Consider the following 12,464-nt stretch of genomic DNA (forward strand, 5'->3'; position numbering starts at 1 on the left):
TGACCAGACTTACAATGATTATATAGAGAGTAGACAAGAAAGTAGGGTTCAAATGTGCATGCGTGTGACTCTTTTGAACCTCTTAGTCAACATCTTTCTATTTATGACAGAGCAAGCACTCAAACACTCTCTAAGATATGCACACACATACACACGGAACAATCAGTATGCACAATAAGGCTTGACCCTTTTGGCTATCTTATCTTCATCTCTGGGGCCAGATAATCCACATAGGTCCTTCGAAACACACACGCACACGCACACGCACATGCACACAGACACACACGCGCGCGCGCGCACGCACACACACACACACACACACACACACACACACACACACACACACACACACACACACACACACACACACACACACACACAGTGCAAGTGTTCATGGTGGCTATGTCCTAGCACATGCTGTAAGCATTAACCTTATCGGTTGTCATGTCTGTAGACTGAAGAACACACTCCCCTTAGCTGTCCCTGTTGGTGCTCTAATAAACTGGATGCAATCATTTCTTTACTATACTACAATGTCAGATTCTGTTCGCTCAATGCAAATCATTCTAAAATTGTTGTATTCTGCAGCCAAGGACACTGCCATGAACGCCATAAACAACAGCTATCATACAAATGCATGTCTAATTTGGGCTTTAGATAATATCTTACAGTTTATTAATGAGAAGACTTAATCAATCTATAGCTTGGAAACTACTTGTTGCTGAATATATTGCTGTTCTGTCGTATTAAGAGTTATTTTTCAGGGGTTGAAATGTAAAATGGGGTTTAATCAGGCTTAATCAATCAAATTTTATTTGTATAGCCCATCTAACAACAAGGTGCCACTTCCTCTGCCCTTATGTGAGGGAACCCTCTCCCAGGACGGAAGTGCAATAGATGTTGCTTGGATAATAATTATTTTCTGCCCATGTGTATCTGCATTAAAATGTGCAGCCCAACTGTGAAGTCAACTGCTTTGTTAAGCCTGGCAACTTATACTGAAAAGTTATAAACATCACATTGTTTGGGCGACTGCTTGAAACGAAGACATGTTTATCCATGAGCATGAGAATTTGTCAACGTGTACAGTAATTTCACAGTAATTTAATGAGTAAATCCGCCCTGCATGTGTCATCTCGTGGGAAAAACACATTTATAGTTTTGAAAGCTAACCAGATTACCATAAGCCATTTAAGAATGCATCTTCAGTTATTAGGATCCCAATCAATTCAATTTTGCGTTTGGCTAGAATACTTTAGTTAGCATAATCTCATCAAAATGGGAATGTTACATGACAAATTCATAGAACTAAGGGAGTGCAAACGGAGAGAACATGGATTTGCATGAAATCCATGATTCTCATGGCATCAGATTCCTGAAACTGGGGTAATAACATTGCAAACGCTGTTTGTATGGAACTGTGTCCTACATATGCAGGCCGTGGGCCGGCACACACAGTTGTGACTCCTGAAGTCAGGCATGGTACTGAAAAGATTAGTTGGAGTGGGGTTCAGAGACCTACTTGATAGGATTCCAAGGAAACCCTGCCAAGTAAGGATTAGTTTAATTTCAGCAATATCTCATTCACTTAGCAGACATTACAGACTCTTAAATTAAGAACTTACACTAACTTGTTATGTGTGGCCAAAATGATTACGAGACACCTCACCAACAAACACAACCCCATTTGAAGACTTGGGAGAGAAAATATTAAGTGAAGCTTAGGTGAGAGTGTGTGCATTTTTTTTCCCTACCTGCCACTGGTGTTGCGCAGGACCACCAGGGCATCAGGGAAGCCATCCAGGTTGTAGTCTCCAAGGTGCAGGGCCAGGGGTTGGCTGAGGCTCCCTGGCACAAAGCTCCAAACTGTTTCCCTCTGCTGGAAATCTGACAGTATCGGTACCCACTGTAATGACATCAGCCAGAAAATAATGAAACTGATCAGAATTCGCCTGTACAATAAAAGAGAGAGTGGCAATGTGAGAGGGCACAAGAAAAAAAAGTAGATGAGCAGAGCCTGTGTTTGTCTTCCTGAGAAAAAAATCACCTGCCCTTTACCTGACCTCCTGATCAACAGCATTTATATATATATATAAATATATATAGTTGTCTTACGTGTCACTGTTTACAACACACATTTATCCTTTGCTGGACAGCCTATACCAACTTCTCCAGGCACTACTACGTTACCAGAAAAGGCCCTTTATATGTTAGATTCGAAGCAAACTAGGTCAGTTTGAAGTGGTGGCCATTATACTGTTGTTGAGATTTGGTTTTTGTACTTGGTCATATTGTTGGCTAGAATGAAGTTTTTACACATAGTATTTGCTGAAATCATCGAATTAGCAACTCCTCTCTTTAGTGTTTTATCCCGAGAAAGAGCAATATATGACCATGATGATTTGATGATGATTTGACTTACACCAATAACAAACTCAGGCCACATTATATTCATATTTGTTCAGTTATATTATAATCATAATAGTCCTGCAAGGCTGTGTTTGAAAATCAGCTGCTCTGTGTGCAGTCATGCACTGCATCAGACACAGGTACTGAAGAAGCCCCCACACACAGCATCTTTCCCTAATCATGACAATCTAAATGTTGTGGTAACAAGGCCATCGAGGGGGTTCTTATTCTAATGCTAGAACTGACTGAAGTTTACAGAGGGAAGTAGTGAAGGTGAGGAGATACACGCACTAAACTCCATAAAAACAAACAGCCCGCTGGAGACAGAGCTTTAAAAGACCTCACTGAGACCATTATCGCCTCTCACTTAATAGGAATGCTATTTCACCGAGCAGCTGCATCATTTCTCAAACACACTAGTAGGTTTAAGCCTTAACTCTCAACATTTATGTCATAACACCTTTCTCTCCTACTGTGTCTTCTGCAATTCCACCAGATGATGGTGAAGGTAACATGAAGAAGCTATTCGTTTTCATTTTACAGGAGAAAGATTTATTCAACTGCCCATATTTTTTTGGGTGAATTATTTTTAATAGGGTTCCAACCAGTGACGGTCCCCTTGCTTTCATTAGTGCCAATTCAATGAATTGTTATCCAACTCCTGTGAATTTCAGACTGAAAAATGCAAGAGAGGGACAGGTTACCAGGAGAGAGACAGAGAGAGAGGGAGACCATTATCATACCCTATCATAAGTAGCAATTCCAAGGAAGCGTGTCTCACCATATGGTACAGTACATTCAGTTTGGTACATTAATTGTTTCTCAATAGTCTAACAGAGTCTAATTATACTCCAGCTCTTGCCACATACAGTACCAGTGTTGGGCTTTGTCTGAAATCAATGCCTTGTTCACTCATTCACTATTCACCAAATAATAGGCACTCAATTGTTAACTCTATAATGAGAATTAAATTTGGATCTCAGGCACTCAATAGTCGCAATTTTACATAACTTAGAGGTTGAGTAAGAGAAGCTAAAGAATACAACAAATGACCTAGTGAACTTTTCAGCAAGGTTTTGCCACATTGTGAGAATTATTTAGTAACTACAAAGTGGAGACTTGAATTGAATTGCAACTTCATCACCCAAGTGTGTCAATTAATGTAACTTCTCTTGAACAGGGGGGGTACAAGTCCTTCTCCCAATGGCATTCAAGCAATTTCTCACAACAAAGAGATCACTGACTAAAAATACCAGAAGGGGGTTATCACTGTGGATGTGTGTTGGAATATTTGGTTGCAAACATAAATATATATATAAATATTTATACACACTACCAAACTAGTGTGTGTGTTGTGTCTGTATCTTCGAGAGTCCTTTGGCCAGATACTGGAGATTTAATGTATTCATGAATGCTAAACAGCGAGAGCAGGTGCATGGGAGAGTCGCCAGAGGGAACTCACCAGAGCTACCAATAATGGCTTTTAATAAGTTCAGCATGTCTGAGAAAGACAACCACAGTCTATTATCAATTAGTTTTACAATTATCACACAAACGGTGATGTAGCACATGTAAGTTACCTCCCAAACCAGCTGTACAAACTTAATGACCACAGGCCCTGATGTGGAGATACATTTGGTAGTCATGGTGGTGGTGGGGCTCAACCCATTTCCACATCTCAGATTTAAGAGATGAAATTCAGGTTCAGTCCTGAGAGTGCTGAGGGGAACAAGGGAGTTGACCATTCTGTATGAATTACACATAAATAAATAATTTGTGCAGTTAGAGAAGGCCTATGCCTGTGCTACTTAGAGGACCCGGTAAAGTGTACTGGAATAGAGTTGCTGCTCCTTCACATCACTAGGTTAAGTTGGTCCGGCATCTGATTAAGATGCCTCCTGGGCGCCTTTCTTTGGGGGTTCCCTACGCATGTCCAACTGGGTGGAGTCCCTGGTGCTGTTCAGAACTAAGTGAGGGGTTTTCATCCCATCTGATCTGGAAATGCCTCAGAAGAATACCCTGCTAAGGTTGCTATTTCCAAACCCCGACCTCAGAGATTCATAGTAATCTTTTGATGAATCAACACAATTAGGATAATTGGTCTGACTCAGCCAACAAAGAAGGGTTTACTGAGAAATTGTACTGTCACCATCTTTTTTCTTCATGGTCTTATAAAGAAAGGGTTGTAGTTTAGCTCCATAGGTTTGGACAGGGAGTGACTTGAACTGACTGAGGTAAGTTAACAACAATGACTATACACATCTACATACAGATGGTGTAATATAAACAGTGGTAAACCAAGACCAACCTTGAATATTCTTTTAAAGGTTAAGAATGAACTTGGAGCTTTAATGCAACACTGTCTAGTCAAGCTGTCATTAAATGACGTGTGTGATGTGATGTGAAAATGTGGTTTGAGAGGATGACTACCTGCCATATGGGCATAAAGCTATAATATGAGGCTTTGATTACTGCAATCCAGAGTGGATGGGAGTTCTGGAAATGACCAATGTGCAGTGGCTGGCAGAGAGAAGTGAGGGGACCCGAGTGGCTGCTACAGGCCCATTTGTAGCCAGCAAATACAATGCTACATGGGCACACATAGACATTCACATTGGCACACACTGACAGAGGAGGAACCATTATTCCACAGTTAAAAACATTCCAGGGGAAAATAATCTCAGTTATTTATAGTTCCTGGTGAGGTTCCATTGACTTTATTAACTCTGAAAGTAACCAATGAGAGGAATAGCGGGGGAGAGAAAGTAATAAAAGATATGAGATAGGAAAGAATTGGGTGAAAATTAGAGACATGCACATAGTTTGGATGATACATTACTGTAGGTCCAAGTGACAGCTCATAATCCAAACTACATTTGGATCCAATCCAAAATCCAGTATCTCTTCAATATAATAAACTATGGTTTGGAATAAACATCACATTCAGGATGTGCTAGCTTGAAAAACTGCAGATATATATTGATCTCATGAATACAAACTATTCATTAGTTGCCATTTAAGGTTATTTTCACATAGCAGGTGGCCATGTTTTCACAAAGCAGCTACATCTTCAATTTCTTTGCTCTTCAGTCCACAAGGCACATGAATTCACTGGTGAGTCGATCTTTAAACTGAAGTCCTTTGGTCTGTGCTCAGTGCTGCCATGATGTTTTCTCTCAGGACAGAGTGAGGCCTTTGCTGGCCGTCAGCTTTATCAGCAGACCGCTGTGCTGGTGTTTACCCTGAGGCAGTCAGTGTACTGACTGTTGCCTTTTTGTCCTAATGCTGATTACAGGAGGAGAGAGGAAAAGCGTGGAGAATAACAACAGCATGTAGTGAACTGTGTAAAAATATAGACAAACTCACGCAGTGAGTCTATTATGCGTCAGGTTAAAGAAATGTCTGTTCAGGCACGGCAAGATAGTTGATGGTATAAGGCAACTATAGTGTCTTAGTAGAAGTTCATCACCGCATTGCAGCAAGGGAAAGAGCCGAGGTACAGGTACTTTAAGAAGATGATGAAATTGAGTAAAATAAAGAAGAAATGCAGGCAGCATGGTGGTGTGCTGTTGAGCACTGCAGCCTCAAAGCAATAAGGTTCCTGGTTTAGACCCTGTCTGCATGTTCTCCCTATACTTGCGTGGGATTCTCCAGTTACTCCAGCTTCCTCCCACAGTCTAAAGAAATGCAGATTGGGGTTAGGTAGTTTGGAGACTCTAAATTGACCGTAGGTGTAAATGTGATTGTGATGGTTGTTTCTCTCTGTATGTTGGCCCTGCGATATGATGGTGAGCTGTCCAGGATGTACCCTGACCCTCGCCATGCAGCTGTGTAGATAATGGATGGATGAATGGAAAGAAGAAATGACCAGGAATATCAGAGAAACAGATACAGAAACAATGATACCCAAACTATATGTGAACATAAGGGCACACTTGGTATTCAAAGTGATTGAGAGACGCTTCATCAGGCAGGACAACAAGATTAAGCCTCATACTTTAGTGGAGGCTGTCTCACAGTAATGGATACATTATATTGTTTCCTGGCAAACACGCTTGATTGTCTCTCTCAGATATTACGTCATGACAATCATAGGTGATGATCATGTTGTGCGAACATATGGCAGAACAAAAGCAGATAATGAAATATTTAATTGTGGTTTAATTAGCAGCAAATTGGAAGTCACAAGATCAGTCTTTCCCAAAGAAGCAGAGGAGGGAAGTCGTAATGTACAGCACTTTCCCTTCAGCAAAATGACCGTGTTTACCCTGTTTTGTTTTTATTGCTCAGCAGTATTGGGGGAGGGGGGAGAGACAATCACCACCTATGATTGTCATGCTTTCTTAATCTGATCAATTCATTTTTTATTTGTGAAGCTGCAAGGAATAGCCAACCTGACACAGGAGTTCCTTAAATAAGTAATGAAGCAGTCCCTCCCCTGTGGCCGCAGAAGATTTGACATTTAATCACTAAATATAACAGATCATTTCAATAATGTCAAGTGTGTCTCTTCGCAGATTAATATGCGGCCCAACGTCCTCCTTGTCAAACAGAGTGTTCCAAGGTCTAAATAATTCGATACTGACATTCGTTGGTTCAAATGTCAACATATTAACATATTGAGAAACAAGTATGCGTGTGTGTGTTTATATGTGTTAGTGGAGAGATCTAAATGACCTAGTTAATGGAGATGAAGAAAATGATGTGATTTGCACTTGCAAGGTAATCTGATACCTTTAATGGTTGTGAGGAGAAAGATCCTGCATACAAATGTCGTTTTATCAAACAGCAGGAAAACAGAGCGTGTGCAGGCAGCTCACTGTGACACGTGCTTGCATGCATATACACACACAAACCATGGAAGCCTGCATATAGAAGCACACATGAAAACCAGAAGGGGCACAAACACAGGCAACCCCCCCCCCCCCCCCCAACATAAAAGCACTTTCCTGGCTTTACTGACGACTAAAGTGAAAAAGCGACAGCATGCTCAGAGACTCCCATTGATTCAACTTGCTGGAGAGAGATCCCGCTTCATTAGGCCAAGAAATTAAAATGCGGGCGGCCTGTGGTGGAGGTGGGAGGTGGGAGATGAGTTTACGGTGCAATGTGGGCAGGCGCTGTAACATCGGCAGACAACAAGGCTGTCCAAGTCAATAAAATAAAGGGAATAAAACAGGCCTGTAATGAAGCAATGGCTTTTATGATCCCAGTGATATAATGACTGTAATGCTCATCACATTAGAACTGGCACTGAAAGACAGCATGGGCCTGAACCAACGAGTGCGTGGGAAGAGCACATGACTGCTTCTCAGCAAAGCAGAGGTTCAGTTATATTCTTGCTATAATCATGGCAGCCGAACGATCATGGCTCAGATTATGGCTCTATATGTATGTAATGACATTTTTGGGGGAGATGCAGTCTGACACTTTTGACAGTAAAATATGGTCTGCAATTCCAGAATTGTCTCAGTTAGACATTATTTTCAGTAAAAGTTGATAAGAAGATGCAATATATTTCTGTAAGTATTCTGAAATACTAAAGCACAGGTACCAAATATTGAAACATAATAAAGAAACAGCATTAGGAATCCCCTACTAATTTCACAAACGTCTGTCTGGATGTGGAATGCATATCTCAATATTTGTTCATGCAATTGGCTCCACATTCCCCGGTTTTCAGTACGGGTTTAACATGTCTTCCTTGTCCTCGAATAAACTACAGCAGCGGTTTGCAACTGGGTCAAATTGCAGGTCAAAATCGCAGCATATCACCATAATGGACCGACACTGTGCTCGTTTGACACTGGGAAGTCTTAAATGTGTTTTTGTGAACATGAGAATGGTTACAAGGGTGTCCACCATTTTGGTAAACTGAAGAAATCACTCAATGATTTCTCATCAAAATGTAACTATGCCACTATTCCCTCACATCGTTGGACAGTTCCTTCAAATGGCACATCTGTTTCCCCAGTCCAGCTGTTTACTGTTTGTTCCTCAAATTAGATTTGTTGTAGAGCATGAATCCAAATATTGAAAAGCACATCATTTTGGAACCAAAATGCTGGTCATCAAATCTGTGTTCCAATCTCATCTCATTAAACCCAGCTGTTCATTTTGATTCACTTCCCATCCGTATTAAATGACTCAGCATATACCAACTACCAAACATGGCACTGACATGTCCTTAACCACAAAAACCAAGATACAGATTGTATTTTATTACCAGGTGGAAATAGGGCCATAGTTTGTCAATCTAAACAAAAAAATACAGTCAAGAGCCAGTGGTGGAGAGAGACCATATGTCTTCCTGTCAGCTGGGCAGGATGGGGATGCTGCTACCTGCTGTCAGTGTTACCTCTTTGGCCACCGACTGACCGGGATGACTGGGAGGAAGCTGTCTGGCTCATACTGGTTGCCCTTGCACTGTCTGGGCAGCACCAGTAGGCATCTGGCTCAGCCTTCATGAGGGCGGCATGTGTGTTTTGCATGAGCGCATAGTCTGAGTTTTTCCAAGACAACAAATATGCAAAGAAATGTGCATACAAAAACAACCCCAACTGAAATTGAAAGAAGCCAAGAACAGAATTGGCTCAAACTCAATATAATCAGTATTGTTTCCTGAATGAGTAACAATGGAAGTACAGCACAAATTATTAATGGGAACATGCTGCTCTTCCTACATATTGTTTAAGAACATACAGTGATATTAAGGACATTAGTTTGTGTGTAATTACTTTTCTCCTGTCTTCAGACACCACAAAATATAGTCCTGTGGACTGTGTGTAAGAATGCTCCATGAAAACTGAAAACCTTCTTAAGCTCTGCAACATAAATATTCCTGTACTGAACTGGAAAAGAGCAATGAACCTGAAATATACACTCATATGCCATGTGCCCAGACACATTCACTGCTTATTCTTAAAGAAGTGCTCTCAGACATTCACCTTTCTTTAAATATTTCTATGCTACAATTTCCTAGACAGATGTAACACCCACAGGCACACAACTTCACTACTGTCTGTGGCTATATTCAGTCGTGTAGCAGAACATAAAAGAAGGAAGGTCCAGAGTGCAATAAATGTGATCAGTGTGTTAGTCTGCGACTAAACAAAATGAGGCAGAGAGGTGCTGGGAGCCCCCCTGCGGTTTCCTCCATTATGGTGAACTAGAGTCCTGGAGCTTCTGCGAGCGGAGGTACAGGCAGGGCTTTAGCTGAGACTGCAGGAAGTACAGAGTGAATTGCTGTTTGCAAATGAACTATGGACACACGCTACTTTCTACTCAGCGGGACCTTCATGCACACCCAAAGGCAGCTCGCCACTTCTTTGCCTGTATACTTATCATTTGCCTTATTCACTCTCCGCTCCTCTTCTCTGCATCTCCCGCCCTCATTCTGTCTGATGGGCTACTCCTCTCAAAGTGGCCATGAAGGAAAAACGGCAAGATTATTTTTTGCCTTCTCTCAACTTCCTTCTCTAATCTGCCTTTCCTCTTCCTTCCTTTCTGTTTGTCCACTCTCCTATACTTTCCTTTTTTCTTTCCATTTCTCTCCATCTCTCCTTCTATTTTCTCTATCCATGTCAGAGAGCAGATACAGTACCTCTCGCTAAGACATCTGCTGACTCCCTGCCACATTAACATTGCTGGGGAGCCGCTGTTATTGAGCCACACACCCACAAATGATGTGAGATCAAATGTAATTACAGCTCAGAGAGTGTTTACACCACAAATAACAACAACCTGATTAGATAATTTTACTGTGATGCAGAGAAACATACTAACTGCACGTATGTGGTATTTTCTGTTGAATGCGGTTGTCGGGATTGTCACCATTTCCATGAAAGCAGTGCATCTTAGAGTGAGGCTGCTTTCCTCCTCACTTCACCCACCCTTCCCTCTCCGCATGTCTCCCTCTTTGACAGTGATGACTGTCTTTCAAACACATAGCGGCACAGAACACAACATGTGTTCACTTTATCCATCAGTGCCTGTTAGTCCTCCTCTCTCCGCCTCCCCTACCTCCCTTTCCTTTGACACTCTTTCACTCACTTCTTCCTTCAATCTTTCCTTTTTTGTTGCTGACAGGCAAACAAAAGAAGGCATGTCCATAAGGAGTGTGAGTATGTGTATCTCTGTGCATGTGTGTGTGTGTGTGTGTATCTTTTGTGTACACGTGTGTGGGGGTGGACATGCAGATAAGCCTGTAATATTTCTATTTTGGATTGAAAGAAAAGTGGAAGCTAGTTCTCCGGTGGCAGAGGAAGGAAAAAAAAAGGACCAGGCTCTGCTGCCAACTGGTAGGATGCAACTGAAAAGAATCACACAAGATGGTTCTGTACGTAGGTGGTGGTGGTGGAGGAGGTGTGTGTGTGTTTATGAGAGTGTAAGGGCAACTGTGAGAGAACATGTCCACGCACATATGTGCATGTTAATCTTATGAGACGTGTGTGTACATATCTATTACTTCTATCTTGTACTGCTCCGAAAACAAAATGACGCCTGCTGGATCGGCCCCCGATGTCTTTCAAATCGTGAGCCCCCTGCAGAGAGCAACATATTTAATGCCTTCCTGAAATAGACAGCCATTGTACCGAGAAACAGTGGCTCTGGCATCGCAACAGAGCCACTGATGAGGTGGTATTTCTCAAAGGAGGTTGAATGGAGCTTGAAAAAGGCAACAGTGGTGGTTTGAACAAACATTGCCTGAACTTAACTTGCCAGTGACCACAGACGCAAGAGATCAGATCTCTCTAATATGAGTCAGTCACTTGGAATGATTCATTCATGGGTTGTAGGAAACCTATTTGGATTCATGTTTGTGAGCAGCTGTTGACCAGACTAGTACACCTGCAACAATTATTTCCAAAAACAATCTGTGGATCATTTTCTTGATCAAAAAGATAATGATTTACAGATTTAATGAGAAATTATCATTGGAGACCATTTTCTTTTTTAAATAATTTTCTTGATTAGTTGATTAAACAAGAGATAATTCATTAAATGCTGTATAATATATATGTAACTAAAACAAACCCAATGACAATTTCCTAAAGTCAATTGAAGTTGCTGTCATTTACATTTCTGTCAACTGACTAACTAGTTAACATACAATATGACAGAACTGACATGTTGTTGTTTACAAATTAAAGATATGTCAACAACTTTTTTCACTATGCTTCTACAGAAGTGCAGAACAGAAATATTTAAGAATGTTCAGAACTGAAAACTATGAGGGAGCAAAACAAATTTTTAAATTTGTGAGATACAGCATAAGGACTTCCATTTTTAATAGCTGAGGTATTGAGTATACCTTACAAAGTGCTACATGTATAAGATATATTATATTACATGTTCTCCCAGAGTCTGTGTGGCTTTTCTCCAGCTTCCCTCAACACTCCAAAGACATGCAGATTGGGGTTAGGTTGATTGGAGACCCTTAATTGATTATTATTGTGAATGCAAGAGTGAAAGATTGTTTGTCTGTGTATGTTAGTTCTGTGATGGACAAGTGACCTGTACCCGCCTCTTGCCCAGTGTCAGCTGGGATTGGCTGCATTCTCCCTATGATCCTCAAAGGATAAGTGGTATAGATTATAGATGGATAGATAAAATGTGCAATCAATTTAAATACAGTAGAAAGCAATCAGGTATATCCATAGTTTGCAGTCTGTCTCTGTCTCCTCTGACCATGAACCAACAACTGCAAGCAAAGCAGTTGAGCTGAGCAGTGATCAGAAGAGTGTTGTTAGCAGGAGGGACAGAGAGAACACAGGTGTTGTATAGCATGGGATAAGAGTAGCTTACAGAACAGCGAAAAACAAAAAAAATGAAGTGGTTTACTGGAAAGATAACAAACTCAGGAAAATGACTGAGTATATGTGCGTATTATTTACCTCTTGCGAGCCTGACTTGGCCAGGTAGATGGCACTGCGCTGACAGGCGTTATCCAAACACACAGGGAGGAGGTGGTCCTGAATGCCATCACCATCTGCCAGAGAACAGACAAAGAATTCAATTGAAACAACAATGCTGAATTGAACCAGTGGGAAGTC

The 12,464-nt window shown here is 41.2% G+C and overlaps 1 protein-coding gene across 1 annotated transcript in view; it reads right to left on the bottom strand.

Annotated features, from left to right (window-relative positions):
- Positions 1-12,464, bottom strand: part of itfg1 (integrin alpha FG-GAP repeat containing 1) — a 136,223-nt gene that overhangs the window by 77,547 nt on the left and 46,212 nt on the right. Inside the window, exons 9-10 of the mRNA XM_020080272.2 lie at positions 12,306-12,400; positions 1,755-1,906 (exon numbers count right to left, since the gene is read on the bottom strand). Coding sequence (XP_019935831.2) covers positions 1,755-1,906; positions 12,306-12,400 — 247 coding nt within the window. The remainder of the gene's footprint in view (positions 1-1,754; positions 1,907-12,305; positions 12,401-12,464) is intronic.

The sequence above is a fragment of the Paralichthys olivaceus genome, chromosome 1 (assembly GCF_024713975.1).
Source record: "Paralichthys olivaceus isolate ysfri-2021 chromosome 1, ASM2471397v2, whole genome shotgun sequence".
NCBI lineage: Eukaryota > Metazoa > Chordata > Actinopteri > Pleuronectiformes > Paralichthyidae > Paralichthys > Paralichthys olivaceus.